General features: G+C 37.4%; 1 protein-coding gene across 1 annotated transcript in view; it reads left to right on the top strand.

Moving 5' to 3' along the window:
* Nucleotides 1–16,821, top strand: part of LOC134570021 (sterol O-acyltransferase 2-like) — a 63,085-nt gene extending 46,264 nt beyond the window's left edge. Inside the window, exons 11-15 of the mRNA XM_063428477.1 lie at nt 11,474–11,571; nt 11,678–11,776; nt 13,040–13,175; nt 13,653–13,798; nt 15,599–16,821. Coding sequence (XP_063284547.1) covers nt 11,474–11,571; nt 11,678–11,776; nt 13,040–13,175; nt 13,653–13,798; nt 15,599–15,649 — 530 coding nt within the window. The 3' untranslated portion in view covers nt 15,650–16,821. The remainder of the gene's footprint in view (nt 1–11,473; nt 11,572–11,677; nt 11,777–13,039; nt 13,176–13,652; nt 13,799–15,598) is intronic.
* The last annotated feature ends 1,702 nt before the right edge of the window (nt 16,822–18,523 follow it).

The following is an 18,523-nucleotide window of genomic DNA, read 5'->3' as shown; positions in this document are numbered from 1 at the left end:
GCGCAAGGACGTATCCAGACACTATTGTGATCATTACTAATTATATTGATCACCGTCCTGACGCTCTGCTGTGCCACTGACTAAACCAGTAACATTAGATACTTTGTGTACATACTAGCTACCTCCGTGAGAATCGGAGCTGTCCATGTACCAGGTGTACTACATTTATTTAGACCTAGAGGTTTCAATAAGACGACTAATTGATTATTAGCTACTCTATTACCTCCAGGCTTAGACCTTTCGGTTTAGTACACCCTGCTTACTGGTTTAGGGACTTATCCACTTCACCGTTATTCGGTGACTGATGCCCCAAGTTGTTTGTCTTATGTAAATATACCCTTTATTTTCCTCACTCCCCGTCTGTATATATTCCTCACTTTAGTAGTGTTAAGGTTCAGTCATCTGTTTCTGCCCCAGTTATCCATCACTGAGGCAGCGATGACCACTGATTGTGTTATTTTCAGTGCGTGTGTTGAGTACTCTAATTAATAAAAGACCCATTCCTTTTACCATTTCTGAGATTTTTTCTAATACCATACAGGGACAGTACCTTTCTCCTTTTTCTTTGTACCTATTCTCTTTAATGATCGTCTGTGGCAATATCGCTTAGCATGCTTCGTGCGGGGAGAGTCCTTTGTCAGGGCGTCTCAGTACGGCTGTAGGCTAACTTGTGTTCAGGTTTCATCGGGTTATACGCCCGTGTGTCTAGGGTGTCCCGGAGGGAGGCTTTGTACCCCTAACCTAGGGGGTGGCGGGGGGGGGTGGAGAGGGAGCTCCTATAGTTCCTGCCTCTCCATCTGTTGCGTGAGGCTCTCAGCGTGTGCGGTCTACTGTGAGTTAGTGTGTCTATGCGTGCTGTCACGTATAGGTAGCATTTAGACATGTGTCAAGCAGGGTATCAGCATTCAAGGAATCAACAATAGTAATGTTAAAAAGAAACATAACAAAAGGAAAAATTACGAAGAAGGGCGGCAGTCAGTCTAAAAGAAAGTTTTAAAAGAAAGTTTTAAGTCCGCCGTGATTCTAGGGACTGTGTATGACGTGTGGGAATTGTTTCAGTCCTTGTTTTTCAAGTGTCCTGATTTGTCGGTCCCTTGTTTCTCGGGATGAATGGCACCGTGTTGTTTGGGTCCCATCTCTGAGCAGCGGTCTCTGTTGCGTCATTTTTGTCTTGTAATCCCAATTTAGCGAGCACTGCAGGTATTTCTGTGGTCGCGGAGACCCTGTGTGTGGTCCCGTTTTGGGTAATTAGCAGGGATCGAGGCGTCCCCCAACGGTATGGCAACTTCGCGGAGCGTAGTAAGCTCGTAAAGTGGGATAGTGTCCGGCGCCATTGAAGTGTGGCTCTGGTCAGATCTTGAAAGAAAAGCAGCTGTGTATTCTCAAAGGCCAAGGGGGTTTTGTCCCGTATTGCCGCCATAATGGTGGCTTTGTCCTGTGTGGTGGCACAGCGCAGAATAACATCCCTGGGGGTTGTGCTAGGCATTGTGGCGGAGGGTGGGAGTCTGTACAGCCCGTCGAGGAGCATCTTCCGTGCTGTCAGTGGCGGCAAGATAGTGGCCAGGAGCCGTCTCACATAGTGAGGTAGTTCTTCAGGTGTTATATCAGAGGGTACTCCGCGGATTTTGACATGGTTGCGGCGAGCTCGGTCTTCGTGTGTTGCTAGTTGTAGGGAGAGACCCTGTTGGTTGGACTGCAATTGTTTTATTTCTTCCTTTACTGCTGTCATTTCTGTGTGGAAGGACATAATGCTCTCCTCAGTCACCCTTACTCTCTCAGTTACTTTCTGTACTTCCCCTTTAAGCAGGCCCACGTCCGCGGCCAGTGTCTCCTTAATGTCTTGGACCCAGTTATGGAGGTCTTGTTTAGTGGCCAGTGTATTGTCAAGTGGTGCCTGTGTTGGTGTCAGGGTGTACTCACATTCGTTCTCTGCTTGAGCAGGTGTGTGGGACTCTGTCCGGGCCGTTGTCGGAGTTTGTGGGGCCTCCGCGGCCATCTTTGATTGTGCTTGCCTCTGCAGCAGAGCCCCTATGTCGGTCTGCTCCGCCTGGTGGCTGGTTAGTACCTTCTGTATTCTTCTCCCCATGTTCGTTGGGGTATTGTTGTAGGTTGACAGAGGGTCGTTAAGGGGTGGGGGCTCACCTCGGCTGTATACTCCGTCGAGGAAATACTCAAGCCCGGCGGCTGTCGGCGAGGTGTAGGCCTTGAGCCTCCGCTTTACCTTTCCCGATCGCTGGGGTTGGAAAAAAGGCATCAATGTGTGCGGTTTGTCACCCTTATGCCGGTTTCAGTATGGGTCAGGCACTTGGTCGGTTCCGTTTGCGGATGTCTGCGGATTCGTTTCAGGCTTGTTAGGAGCAGGCAGGAATGGCGTCCGCTCCGGTGAAGGTTCAGGCCACGCCCCCCCATATATTGTTTTTTTCAGGGCAAAATGGGCTTTCTTTACATACCATTATTTATATAATCTCATGTAATTTAATTTTAAAAAAATGAAAAAATATGATGAAAAATTGAAAAAAACACAAGTTTTTTTACTTTTATGTGAAAAATCTTTTACTCATCTACAAAAGCGAATGAAAAAAACTGCTAAATAGATTCAAAATTTTGTCCTGAGTTTAAAAATACCCAGTGTTTACGTGCTTTTTGCTATTTTTTTGCATGTTATTGGGCTATAAGTACAAGTAGGATATTCAAAACATACATTTTTAAAATGTATCAATAGTGACATTGTGACACTATTATCTGTCATAAATCGCTAAATAACACCCCACATGTACATATTTTTTTAAAAGTAGACAACCCAGGGTATTCAATATGGGGTATGTCCAGACTTTTTTAGTAGCCACTTAGTCGCAAACACTGGCCAAAGTTAGGGTTCATATTTGTTTGTGTGTGAAAAAAGTAAAAAACTAAATTGAACGCTAATTTTGGCCAGTGTTTGTGACTAAGTGGTTACTAAAAAAGACTGGACATACCCCATTTGCAATACCTTGGGTTGTCTTCTTTTGCAAATGGTATGCCATCATGGGGGTAATTCTCATTCCTGGGCTACCATACGCTCTCAAAGGCAACGTAACCAACCTGTCCGTTTTCAATGTAAAAATATTTGACCCATATATTTGACCCTGTAACTTTCAAAAACGCTATAAAACCTGTACATGGGGGGTCCTGTTCTACTCAGGAGACTTTGCTGAATACAAATATTAGTGTTTCAAAACTGGAAAATGTATCACAACAATTATATCATCAGTAAAAGTGCTGTTTGTGTGTGAAAAATGCAAAAAAAGTCACTTTCACTGACAATATCATCGCTGTGATATGTTTTACTGTTTTGAATCACTAATATTTGTGTTCAGCGAAGTCTCCCGAGTAAAACAGTACCCTCCATGTACAGGTTTTAGGGTGTCGTAGAACGTTACAGGGTAAAATACAGTGATAGCAAATTAAATTCTCTGGACTTTCGGCCTGGGTTGGCAGGCAGGTCCCTTAAATTGCAATCAATAAAATAACTTAATTATGTAAAAATATTACATAAATACGCACGTAGAATTTAAATATATATGCATATTTATATATTTGAAGTCTACGTGTATATTTATATAATTATTTATGTAATTTTGTATATGGACATATGAATAGTTCGCATTCTTTTTATTTATTTATATATACATAGATATATATACAATTTCATTCTAAGTGTATTTTGATATAAATATATATATATTAATGGAATTCAAAAATGTCAGCGCTATATATGGTAGCCTATACAATGAGGCAACCTGTAACAATGTGCAGAAAAAAATCGTCAACCAAAATTCTGTGAGTTCAATAGTAAATAGATAGAAACACTTAAAATCCCACAGTAGTCTAGATTTATGCACTAGAAATATATAAAAACTTGTTTAAGAGTCCATATAGTCTTATAAGGGAGTCTTGAAGGGGTTAATCCTGTGTTGAGATGGGAGATACACTGTAGCTTTTACCTTTAAAAGATACAAAAGAAAACTTTCATAGTGTAAAACCGTTTTATTAAATCACAAGATACCCTTCCCCCCAAATAGGAACCCTTACTTGAACAAGTTGTGATAATTGTTTCCAATATATCACGAAAAACACTTTTGTAAAATCAGAGGCTGTGTAGCCGTTTACCGTCCGCTGCTACTCAGTGGTTTCAAACTTCCCGCCCGATCTCAGCGCTGATACGGTGGGTATTCTCCTGCAGCTTGGGAGCGTCAGTGTGTGGACGATGGTAAACCGGCTATGAGCATCAGACCTCTGCACCCGATATCACATCAACGCGTTTCGCCCCTTACACCGGGCTTTGTCAAGATAGTGAATCGGATGAGAACGGCATCTTTAAATACATTTTCTCTTGATCAGCTAGTCCAAAACTGCTGATCAAATTAATAGTCTAAAGCATATTCAAAGTGGAGGATGAACAGTATCCTGTCATTGTTTAGCAATTTAGAAATTTTAAATCACATTTACGTATTTCATATCGATAAAAATATTAAATCACATCTAAAATCATAACGGAGGAGACATTATAGTGCAAAAGATTATGATAACATCAGGAACAATGAAATACATTATAAACTGAAACATGAAGTAAAGAATTTAATTCTTCTAGACATTTGTTAATAAAATATCAATTTCGAAAATCATGCTAATAAAAAAGTATTAAATATAAAACTGGAGTAGTGACATCTAATGTCTCTATCGATCTTTCAGAGGTGTACATATGGTAAAACAGGAATTTCTGTACCCTTAATAACAATACTTAACAGGAAAAAAATTACCTATATGCAAATGAAGGGGAACACAAATCTCCGTGTAATGATAAATCGTTATTAATTCTATCCAAAGAAATTTGAAAGGGTCTTTGAAATGAGGAAATGGAAACCATAGATAATTTAAAATAATTTCTCAGAATGGAATAGAATTTCCTTTATGGACAATTATTCACCAATGACTCGCCTTAAGTTAAAGGAAATTCTATTCCATTCTGAGAAATTATTTATTATGTTCCCCTTCATTTGCATATAGGTAATTTTTTTCCTGTTAAGTATTGTTATTAAGGGTACAGAAATTCCTGTTTTACCATATGTACACCTCTGAAAGATCGATAGAGACATTAGATGTCACTACTCCAGTTTTATATTTAATACTTTTTTATTAGCATGATTTTCGAAATTGATATTTTATTAACAAATGTCTAGAAGAATTAAATTCTTTACTTCATGTTTCAGTTTATAATGTATTTCATTGTTCCTGATGTTATCATAATCTTTTGCACTATAATGTCTCCTCCGTTATGATTTTAGATGTGATTTAATATTTTTATCGATATGAAATACGTAAATGTGATTTAAAATTTCTAAATTGCTAAACAATGACAGGATACTGTTCATCCTCCACTTTGAATATGTTTTAGACTATTAATTTGATCAGCAGTTTTGGACTAGCTGATCAAGAGAAAATGTATTTAAAGATGCCGTTCTCATCCGATTCACTATCTTGACAAAGCCCGGTGTAAGGGGCGAAACGCGTTGATGTGATATCGGGTGCAGAGGTCTGATGCTCATAGCCGGTTTACCATCGTCCACACACTGACGCTCCCAAGCTGCAGGAGAATACCCACCGTATCAGCGCTGAGATCGGGCGGGAAGTTTGAAACCACTGAGTAGCAGCGGACGGTAAACGGCTACACAGCCTCTGATTTTACAAAAGTGTTTTTCGTGATATATTGGAAACAATTATCACAACTTGTTCAAGTAAGGGTTCCTATTTGGGGGGAAGGGTATCTTGTGATTTAATAAAACGGTTTTACACTATGAAAGTTTTCTTTTGTATCTTTTAAAGGTAAAAGCTACAGTGTATCTCCCATCTCAACACAGGATTAACCCCTTCAAGACTCCCTTATAAGACTATATGGACTCTTAAACAAGTTTTTATATATTTCTAGTGCATAAATCTAGACTACTGTGGGATTTTAAGTGCTTCTATCTATTTACTATTGAACTCACAGAATTTTGGTTGACGATTTTTTTCTGCACATTGTTACAGGTTGCCTCATTGTATAGGCTACCATATATAGCGCTGACATTTTTGAATTCTATATACTAGGGCATGATCATTAAGGAGTTTTGCTTTATGTCTAGCTGCTAACGTTTATACCACTATTTTTATTATTTATTACTTTTATTACTTGTATCTTGTTTGTATTTACTTTTTTAAAAGGTGCGCTCTCCTGTATTTTTCAAATCATATATATATTAATATCAAAATACAGTTAGAATAAAATTTCGTATAGATATATAATTTTTTTTACATTTTTATTATTATTTTTAATTTTTTTAATTTAATTTAAATTACTTATTATTCGTATTTTATAATAATATATATATACAATATATATAGTTATTATATAACAAAACAAAGAAAATAAATCCAAAGGTGGTCTAACTAAGAGACAACCATGAGGACAATTACCCAGTCCAATTCCAATAGTAAATGTTAACAGGAAAGAAAATAATAAATAACTTTATTAAGGTATATAATACAATGTATACATAAATACCAATCTAAATAGATAGAGTCCGTTAAGAGGAATAACCCACCATCAAAAATAGAGATAGGTGGCTAAATAGTAGCCTACTGTATATAATCCTTCTAAAAAGAAAAGAAAAATAATAATGACTCAATGATGCTTGGGCTAAGGGTATAGAAACACTCATATGGGTGGAGAGGCTAGGTGGAGAGTAGTGGGTAATGGAATGTATGGATCATAATCTCACATTCATATAGCCCCACATATAGTAAACTCCTCCACAAGTAGTCACCCTTAGTGTTCCAACCCTATACTCCTGGGAAACACCTTCAAGGGTGTTCCAATCCAGACTTATCTATAATAGAAAAATACACCAAACTTAAAATAAAATAAAAACTAATGGTAACCAGTCTAAATAGAGAGAGACAGAGAGGAAAGAGGAGAGGCCAGGCACGAAATGGAAGTGGCTAATTAATAGCCTACTAAGAGAGCTACCTTTCTAAAATAGAAAGGAGATTAACTAAATAGTGCTCTGGCTAAGGGTGTACAAGCAATAAGAGAGGAGGGGAGAAATAAAGGAGAGAGGTAAATGCATAAGCATAAATAAACGTTTTAGGTAAGGCACATTTCAATGCGGCCGTTGCAGTGCTTGCCCCTTTATCAAGAGACACTCTAAATTAACCATTGATAGTAGTGGCATGAGCCATTTCAAACCTCGCTCCTTCTTCAATTGCTTAACCACAGGAGTAGTGTATTTGCTAATTTGCTCCTGTGGTTTAAAATATGTAGGCAAGACCTTCCGTCACTTTAAGTTTAGGATACGTGAGCACGTGAACTCTGTCAGGAGACACCTAGAGACACCCGTGTCAAGACATCTGCATTTACACCATAACCACTCCTCTGCTGGTATTCGGTTCATGGGCCTTGAACATGTTCCACAACCGCCACGAAAAGGGAACTGGGATTTGAAATTGAGACAGAGAGAAGCCTTTTGGATTTACCAATTAAAAACCCTGTCACCATCAGGGTTAAATGAAGGCTTCTCCTATTCCCCATTTATTTGACAAACTGATTAACAATGATATTTCGAGTTAAGTTTATTCACATATGTATATATCACTTTAACACCGATATCTTAAAATTCTCTTTTTTATACCCTTTTCTGAAGGAGCATTGACCTGTTTAAACCTGCCCCACAATTATATATACTGAGTATGCCATTTGTAATAGGTACATGTACAGTTAGCTATGCACATTATACAGGCATAATTTGTTTGCCTACTGTTCTATACATGCACAGCCTGTTATGTACGTTTTTCTGGCACACTGTGTTTAACCTGTTTTGTTACTATTATATACACTATCCATGCCATGTGTAATTGACATATGTACAACTTGTTACACCAATACTGGCATAACTTGTGTAATCAGGTTATTCACAATCATATACAGTGTATATACTATCTGAAACTGACGTAGGTACAGCTTGTTATTTACACTAGTATAAGCATAACACTATATAATTAGTTGGATATATAGCTTCATTTGCTATCTTTTCCTCAGTGTTATTCTTGCAGATACATAGTGTACTTCACATTCTCTATGTTGGTGTGTATAATTGCACACTCTATGGGTTAATCCTGGACCTCAATTGGGCACCCAAACGGTTAATGCTATTATGCTTTCAGTTCCACCTGATCGCCGAATGAGTCATGTAACGGAGCTTCTAGACACGCCTCGTTTGCCTCATTAGTGGGACGATCGTTGATTGGTGGACTTACTGATACACGGTATAAAACAGACTGCTGGGCTAGCTGCATTAGCGTTACCCCTGATGACGGCGTGTGGAACACGCTGAAACGCGCGTCGGGTTTTAGCCACTTTTTCACTCACGATTTGAGCACTCTGCACAGATGATTTGTCACTTATTTAAACTCTTGGAACCTTTTCTAATGTTAGTTTGAGCTGAGATTAGAACACCCTCGAAGGTGTTTCTTTAGGAGTATAGGGTTTAGCATAGAGAGTGTTTGTTTGCTGGGAGTCTATAAGTGGGGGGAGAGGTTTATATTATATGGTTGGTTTTTTGATACCTTACCTAAAACGTTTATATATGCTTATGCATTTACCTCTCTCCTTTATTTCTCCCCTCCTCTCTTATTGCTTGTACACTCTTAGCCAGAGCACTATTTAGTTAATCTCCTTTCTATTTTAGAAAGGTAGCTCTCTTAGTAGGCTATTAATTAGCCACTTCCATTTCGTGCCTGGCCTCTCCTCTTTCCTCTCTGTCTCTCTCTATTTAGACTGGTTACCATTAGTTTTTATTTTAAGTTTGGTGTATTTTTCTATTATAGATAAGTCTGGATTGGAACACCCTTGAAGGTGTTTCCCAGGAGTATAGGGTTGGAACACTAAGGGTGACTACTTGTGGAGGAGTTTACTATATGTGGGGCTATATGAATGTGAGATTATGATCCATACATTCCATTACCCACTACTCTCCACCTAGCCTCTCCACCCATATGAGTGTTTCTATACCCTTAGCCCAAGCATCATTGAGTCATTATTATTTTTCTTTTCTTTTTAGAAGGATTATATACAGTAGGCTACTATTTAGCCACCTATCTCTATTTTTGATGGTGGGTTATTCCTCTTAACTGACTCTATCTATTTAGATTGGTATTTATGTATACATTGTATTATATACCTTAATAAAGTTATTTATTATTTTCTTTCCTGTTAACATTTACTATTGGAATTGGACTGGGTAATTGTCCTCATGGTTGTCTCTTAGTTAGACCACCTTTGGATTTATTTTCTTTGTTTTGTTTCATTACCCTAGGGTTACCCCCTTTCTACCCAGTCTCGGTGACCATCCCTTACCTAAGAGACGGTAATAGGGTAGGGTTTTGTCCTCCCTGTTTTCTGGTCCCTTAAGGTTTCATCTATACTTATATAGTTATTATATATATTATATATATATACGTGTGTAATTTAATTATAAGTGTATTTTTATATTAATATATGTACATATTAATATAAAAATAAACTTAGCATGACATTATATATATGATATATAGACATATATTATATAGGTATAATATATGTCTATATATCGTATATACACATATATAATAATAATTTTTTTTCAGATTTTACACATGCAGGGAGACTGCCTGTCAGCACAGACAGTCCCACTGCAGGCAGACACATGGACACCTATTGTGACCATGTGGTCGCCCTGTTGGGCGATCACATGGCCACAGGGGTCCTAAACCGCCATGGGGAGGCTGTCTGGGCTGCAGGCAGTCTCCCCACAACGGGAGAGTAAGGTAAGTACATTGGACGGTTAGGACGGTTCAGGACCGTCACCGGTCGGCAACGCAAAAATGCCGATGACGGTCCTGAACTGTCCTCCGTCCTTAAGGGGTTAAATGATTAATAAAGATTTTTTTCAATACAATTCCCTACTTCCCATTAGTCTACAGTCTATACTACAGCCATTACACACACACACACACTCACACACTCACACAACAGCCTACTCCCTATCTCCTCAAAAATACACAAAAACCGATAAACCCTCCACACATACACTTTTTGTATTTATGTTTGAAGATTGAGATAGCTTTCCAGGTAGAGTTTTTCTGCATAAGGAAAGTTTGATTCTAATTTTTATTTGCACTGTTTCACTGTTCAAGGGTTGCGATTGTCATTTTATATATTTCTACATTGCTACATTAGTTTGGTGGATTGAACAGAGTGATTTACTTTGCCCTGTATTATATGTCCTAGAGGTGTAAAACATTTTAGCCATCGACCTTCGAGCCAAGTCTTACCCGCTACCCAGCATTGGCTGTTGTCGGACCACAGGCACATGACCTACTACTGGTAGCTTCACTGTGGCCTTTTCTTTTTTTATTATTTTAAATTTACTTTTTTCGCCAGTCAGCTGGTGGCCATGCCCAAGCCAGCTAGTGGCCTATTGCCTTAGTCCTAAATGATTGTCTTCATGTCCAGCGACTGGTGAGTTCTATTAGCTTAGTGTCAACTCTCTGTAAAAAAAAAAAAACATCCTCGGCTCCCAGTATTAGTCATTACTGTGCATTCTGTTCCTACGTATGTACTGTATAATGTTGCTTTATTTTTGTCATTGTATTCTACCTCAAATGCCGTTCATTATATATGTGAGCTGAATATAAATAAAAAATTATAGAAAAAAAATTGCTCTCTCCCTCACACCTTCTCTTACTCATCCTCCCACCCATCCTCACTCTTCCTCCTTCACTCCTTGGTTCTCTTCCTACCGCTACCTACAACAATTCCCCTCCCTCTCTCGTCTCTCACCTCACCTCCAGTATATTTAAAGAGTTACTCCAACCAATATGACCACTTCTGCTTATAGAAGCGGTCATGGTGGTAGTAGCCTGTATGTGCAGTGTTTCGGCTTGAAACGCTGCACATATAGTGATATTTGAACTTGTGTGCAAGGGTCTAGTTGTCCGTGTACAAAGCACACTTGCGAAAGATGTGATCAGCTTCTCCCTTGCAGGCATGATCCCAAGCCTAGCTCTCTCCTCCCTCCACTGTATTAGAACCCTCCCTGTTATCCCTGACTCGTTGCTTTCTTTGATAGATGCCCCACCATCCTTAAACTTAACTAGCCGCCATTGAGCACCAGTGTTTCTTTTATCAAATGTTTTTAATCATTTTTTTATTTTTATTAGTTGATACTCACAAATCCCTAACTCACTCCCCACTTTTCATAAACTCAACAAGTCTTGAAGGCCTCACCCTACATCACCAGTGGCCACTGAATGGACCAGATTTTCAAATAATTTGATGAAGAAAATTATTAATCTCTACCATTTGCAAAGAAGCTAGTTTTTTCCCATGTCACATTGTCCCTCTTACTGTCTCTCACAGGCACCTTTGTTCTGCTGATCTCGTTCTTTGCCTTCCTGCACTGCTGGTTAAATGCTTTTGCAGAGATGTTGCGCTTTGCAGATCGTATGTTCTACAAGGTAGCGTGACAACTAGTTACCTAATTTTCTTCCATATACATTGAAGTTTTATTTTAATAACATATGTATATAAATCCACTTACCCATGTTACTTCCTCTTATCTAGGATTGGTGGAATTCAAAATCATTTTCAAATTATTACCGCACATGGAATGTCGTTGTCCACGATTGGTTGTATTATTATGTTTACAGAGACATTCTATGGGTAAGTATTTTGAGGTGGCCCCTGACCAATGTTTTGTTTTTGTGCTTTTTTGTTTCAGGAGGACCAGAACAACAAAAATGCACACCTAGTCCATTGTCAAGATAAACCAATGAACCACATTGTGGTATATGCACTTTGCCTCCCCACTATGTCTAAATTGTTTCCATTTGTTTGTGGCTTTCTATGTAGGATGTTTACTGTGTCTTTAATAATTAAAAAATATTTCAGTACAAACCAGTTTATGGGTGTTTGTGTATTTTATTTTCATCCAAGATAATAAAGATTTACAAGTTAAAATACCACAAGAAATATTCTTTATCCTATTGAAGAATTGGTCTGTTAAAAAAAATTATTAACGTTATTTTATTGGTTTATCTTGACAATGGAGTAGGTGTGAGATTTTCTCTCTTTTTTTTCCCTACACTGTGTTCTTACTGTAGTAGAATTAGGGTTGAGCCCTAAACTCACATTTAGTCCATTATACAGTGTACTAATTCATATTTATTTAAATCTGGGCTTTTCATCTATATAAACTTTTTTGTTTCGTGTTTGAAAATAGCCCTTTCTTCATTGTAGCCAGTTAAAATGAGACCTGTATGGCAAGTTTCTTAAACACTACACAAATAAACCACATTGTTGTATGTCCAGCAGAGGCTAATGTTAATGTAGACTCTGACAGTACACTCAATGGCTTGTATCAGATTGTGAATTAAATCTATTCAGTTGTGTGATTTTTGACAGCCTATATGCCTCCCTTTTTTGTATTCAGTTGTATCTTCCTCAGTTGCTATTAAATAAAATCACAACCAAGGTTCAATCTGATAAGCACATAGGCAAAGCAACATTAGTGCATCCTAAAACCATTTACATGTAATGCACTCAAAAGCAAACTGCAGGTTGTGATTGGGTACAATTCCATTGTTGTGGTTCTTAGATATAGAAATCCAGTGGATCTCAGCATTGTAGGTCTCTGTAAATATATGTCAAGGAAATCATTTGTCTACCATGTCTATAATATGGTGATAGTTGAAGGCATTTTTCTCGCTCCAGATATTTATCTCTGTAGTGTCGCATCTACAGTATTCAAATGGAAATTGTATCCTTTTAACATATGCTTTTGTTTTAGGTTTAAACATAAAATCCTAGTTTTTAAAGTTAGTTATTTGGGGACAATTCTAGAACTCATTACATGGTGAGGTAACACCACTGTGTGGTAATGAATATCTCAATAACTGTTTATTAAGCACAACATCTCCTTTGCAGCTGTGTAATCGGCGGTTCCGCGCAGGAGCAATGCTGGCTGTATTCTTCATGTCGGCCATCGTACACGAATATGTCTTAACATTGTCACTTGGTTATTTCTACCCGGTCATGTTTTGCCTGTTTGCCATCTTTGGAGGTAATGGCTTCACACGTTCATGTTCTTTATGGAAAAATAGTGTTAGATTCATATTGTTTGAGTTTGGGCTCCCACTTGTTTATTGTACATTTTTGGTAGATATTGTAACACTCTTTGTTCATTGTAAAATCTAAAAAGGATATTCTGAAAATCCATACCTGATACTGAGCCATTGTTTTAAGCAAACCACAAAAAATCATTCAAAATACTTTTTATTTACGTTATTGTCTTTTCATATAATTTATCTGCCTTATTCTGCAAATTCATGACAGAGGTCAAAATAAACACCAAGATGAAACCTGTAGCTTTCAAGTATTTTGAGCTTTCCAAAGTATTATATAGATTGTCATAGTTGAATTCCTGGTGGAAGGTGCCCAATCACACAACTGATGGCTGTCTGTCAAAATCACATCAGGCATTACTTTAATTTCTTTTTAATAATTTCTTTTATTTTTTTGTTTTGTTTATCACAACCAGTTGTCTTCAACTTCGTCATTAATGATAATCTAACAAGCCCATTCTGGAACGTGATGGTTTGGACCTTCCTGTTTATTGGCCAGGGTATTCAGTTGTGTTTATATTGTCAGGAGTGGTATGCGCAAATACACTGCCCGCTCACTGAGGTATGTATAACAAGGGAAACACTAGAGCTTTCTTACCACAGTAATGCTATCTACAATCCAGCACTGAAGGTGTTCTCCTGCAAAGTATTTTACATCAAGATTAAAATTTCATCATATATCAAAACAATCCTTAAATAATCTTGACATGCTCACAGAGTTGACAGTTTACACATGTCCTACATGTTGCCATTTTGGAGTTTATTTAATGTTTAAATAATTTGAGTGAAACTAATGTGTATCTGTCTTATTCAAAATTATACCATGGTAATTGATTGTGATAATCTATGTTTATAGCATGCAATATTCAATTTGTGGTTAAGGTAAGCTGAGATTCAAACTCACAGGATGGGGAAACAAGGACTGACTTCAGGCTACAACTAACCCCACTTTGGCCCACGTTAACAATTGATCATGCTGAAAAAATTACTGGTGCTCATAATCGATCATTCTATGTGATGTCAGGCAAAACAATGCTATACTCAACGATCTGCTGCTTACTTACCCACACCTGCAATCCAAATGGTCATGTTTTCAAGTTACCCACCACTGTTGCTTTCCAATCATGCAGTGTTTTCATATGCTCGTTTCTTTGTTTTGCTGCATTCTCCTATACTTGTATTCTTTTTCCGTTCATATAAATTATTTTACGATAATAAGGCCTCGATTCAATGTGATTTCCAAATGGTCCAAAACTGTTAGAAAAAATGTCTAAATAATTTTTTACAGAAATCCCCATTCTGTAGATAATAATTTGGAGCGTTTTTCTAGCTGTATTGAATCATTTGTAAATCTTATTAAAACAAGGCCTTGGCCTGCCTTTAATTCCACCCTGCACAGTGGAACGCTTCATGTCATGACCACTACTGTTTTTTTTTTGTTCGCTATATACATTTACATATTCTGGCCACAGCCACAAATGAAAGAAACAAAAGGTTCAAAACAAAGCAATTTCTTGTGAATAAAACCCACACAAGTGAATAGCTAATGATTATTGAATGTTTGCAACTTTGTGAGTGGTAGAAAGTACAGCATTCTTAGGCATTATCTGGTAATACTTTTAGAATGCTGGATATTAGATTGGGCATGTATGTAATTAAATTGTAGGGGCTGATGAGGAATATTGGTGGAAAAATAATAGCTGCAAGCAGGAAAACTATTTTCTGAATATTCTATTAGGGTCCAATATATGTTTGCTCTCTTTTTGTTGTTTTTGTTTGGGTGGGTGGGTAGGGCTTTTTTCACTTTTGTTTTTCATGGTTTCATATTTTAAGGTTCTGCAAATTGATGGAAAATCTTGGTATTATTTCACATTGAAACTGCAATTGTTGGTAGATACTGTATTTTCACTGATGTATCTTCACAGAAAACATTCTGGGGATTTGTGACTCCACGCTACACTGAGTGACTGATAGGGGGAGCGCTGTGCACTTCCTCTCGGTCACTTGATTCTTGCACCCCCAAAGCCGGTGCGCCCTTAAAACTGCCACATATTTCGCCTTATGGACGCGCCGGCCCTGCGTGTGCTGGGCCACTGACGCCTCTCACATTATCGGTTATTTTACAAAATCCGGAATATTGGCCGATAATCTAGGCCAAACTGATAATCGGTCTATCCCTACTCTGGGGTTTGTTTGTGTGTGGGGGGACGACAACTTTTCTTTCACTTTTTTAATGGTGTTTTTTTTTACCTGGTTTCATATTTTAAGTTTCTGCTATTTGATGGAGTCTTGGTATTATTTCACATTGAAACTGCAATTGTTGGTAGATACTGTATTTTCACTGATGTTTCTCTCTTTACAGAAAACATTTTGGGGATTTGTGACTCCTCGTTCTTGGTCATGTCAGATATAGTTAATGAATATGGTACTGTTTAGCGTTCTGTGAAACGTTGAACGCATATGTGTTGCACTGGAAATTCCTTAATACTACATGGCTAAATATGGATGTATGTGGCTGCAGAATCCTTATCCTCTAGATGTAATCTGTACTGTTCCAGAAATCAAGATAGCATTGTCCAGAATTCTATGTGATTATCTCTATGGACTTTGGAGAGACTTTGAGTTTGTCTGACACCAGAGTGCTGTCATTTACACAGAATGCAGAGTTACAGAGTTGTTCTGCTACATGGTCACATATCTCATGAAACCTTAAATGTTTCTTATTTGGTAATACCAGGAATTATATGAAATGACAATATTCCAGATTACAATGTATCTGAAACAAATTGCTTAATGGAATAACTGGCTAATCTATACAAACTGATGTTCATTTCACATGGTGTAACTCAAAATTGTGATATGTGCGTGGGTACAAAGGTGGGGTTTCAATGACTGAAGAAGTCCAGAAGTTTTTTAATTTGCCCCCCTAAGCCAAAGAGTTGGTAGAAGCAATTTGCTGCTATTGGTTACTGACTTGTTCATCCAGAAAACATCTTGTACATTTGTCCATTAAGGTGGGCTATTGGCACAACTGGTAGTAGCTATCCCCCTATTTTCTCCAAGCTTATATTGTGCTCTGCCTGCCTTGTGTAAAAATAAGCCTCTTGGGGCACACATTTAAGAATATTTCAGCTTGTTCTGTCTTCTTTCCCAGTCTCTCTTCATAGTAGTTATTTTTTCTATGATATTTGGGCCCCATTTTGTTAGGGGAACTGGAGCAAATGTCCCCACTGTTCATGGATAACTAATACCCTGACCACACTTCAGACCTGTTATAAAGCAAATTTCTCCTGTGACTGGATATCCTTGCAGACAACACGTAGGTCTATTTTAACCAAAGCGCGGCTAGATTCTGTATTCAGTATATTCTGTTTATTTCAATTAAATAATTTCTCACCCTCTCTGATCATAAATATATTGCATTGAATGTATCCAACATCAACCATCAAACAATAATAAAATGCTCTTTCTATACATAATTATTTGTAAGGTGAATTGTTATGCTGTTAATTGCATGCACCTTATGTCACTTTAGACTCATTGTGTAGAAATTGCATATGGGGCCTTTTAATAACAAATTGTGTTCACACTAACGGTCTAAATATGTAAAAAAAAAAAAAAAAAAAAAAAAAAGTGCATGTTTTTGCCAAATAAAGGAGTGTGGTAACCACTTCTTACAGATTAGGCTGACAGCTGTTTCACATTATACTAAATGAGCAATGACTTAATTCCTCAACTTGTTATTTCTGTGGAAAATGTACCTGTCTGTCATACTTACTGTTAATGTTCCTGGCCATTGTTTAAAGTGTATTCACAAGGACTGCAACAAAGTTGGGACAATTTCTTCCAACTCATCTGCATATTAACCCCTTAAGGACAGAGCTTCAGAAGCTTTACTTACGCTTAATGACACAAGCAATTTTTGCATTTTCTTGCTGTTTGCGTTCAACTGCAATTTGCATCTCTCTCATTTATTGCACCGACACATATTATATACTGTTTTTTAAAGGCCAGAAAGGGCTTTAATTTGATATAACATATATATATATATAAATGCTTACTTATTATAAAAAAAATACAGAAAAATGCAAAAAAAATGAAAAATATTGTTTTTTTTTACAGTTTTTGCAATAATAATGTGTGCATAATTAGTGCAGGTTAAGGAAAGTAATTAAAAATAAATTCATTTAGTTGTTCTGAATTACAGAATATATAATGTGTCTGGGATTTTCAGTTTTTTTTGGTAGTTACAGGTCACAAAGCACAAGGAGTAAAATACACTTTTAATGTGGAGCGATTTTAGAATTTGGTATGTTTGTCTTGTAAGCCTAATAGCCATAAAAGAAAACAAAATTGCCACACAAAAGTATATATTTATATAAAGTAGACATCACAGGCTATTTACCTAAGGTTGTTTTGACACTTTCTACGTAGCCATTTTACCGCCAACCTCTGCTAAATATTGGAGTAAAATTGTGTTTTTTGGGGGTTTTCGCACACAAACGTATAACAAAGAACTTCTCATGTGTATTTTGTAAAGTTGGTGTGTGCTATTCCTGTACAAAGTTTTATTATGTGTTCAGTTACTTCTGCTGAGTACAACGGTACCCCCATTGTATGTCTTTGGCACTATTTCGTGAAGCTACAGTGCCATATAGGAGACCTGTCCTTTTCAGTATTCACAGTAGAATTTTGAGAGACGGATTTAATGAGCCTATGCTTCCATTTGGGGTATTATAACAGTTTGACTGTTCAAAAACCCCCACAAAGGCCTACCATTTGTAAAAGTAGACACTCCACGGTATCTCATAAGGGGCATATTGTGCCTTAACATGCCCCCCTTTTTTTACCATTACATGCCAAAGTATGTGGTAAAAAATTATTTTGTGCATTTTTTACATACGGATTGCATTTTTGCTGGGCATTTTGTATATTTCATATGTGCCACTAAGTTCAAACCCCCCAAATTATGCTCAGCTAAGTCTTCTGAGTAAAAGGACACCCCCATTGTATGTCTATGGCACTATTTCGTGAAGCTACAGTGCCATATAGGAGACCTGTCCTTTTCAGTATTCACAGTAGAATTTTGAGAGACGGATTTAATGAGCCTATGCTTCCATTTGGGGTATTATAACAGTTTGACTGTTCAAAAACCCCCACAAAGGCCTACCATTTGTAAAAGTAGACACTCCACGGTATCTCATAAGGGGCATATTGTGCCTTAACATGCCCCCCTTTTTTTACCATTACATGCCAAAGTATGTGGTAAAAAATTATTTTGTGCATT

The sequence above is a fragment of the Pelobates fuscus genome, chromosome 1, assembly GCF_036172605.1.
Source record: "Pelobates fuscus isolate aPelFus1 chromosome 1, aPelFus1.pri, whole genome shotgun sequence".
Classification (NCBI taxonomy): Eukaryota; Metazoa; Chordata; class Amphibia; order Anura; family Pelobatidae; genus Pelobates; species Pelobates fuscus.
This window is presented reverse-complemented; position numbering and strand designations above follow the sequence as displayed.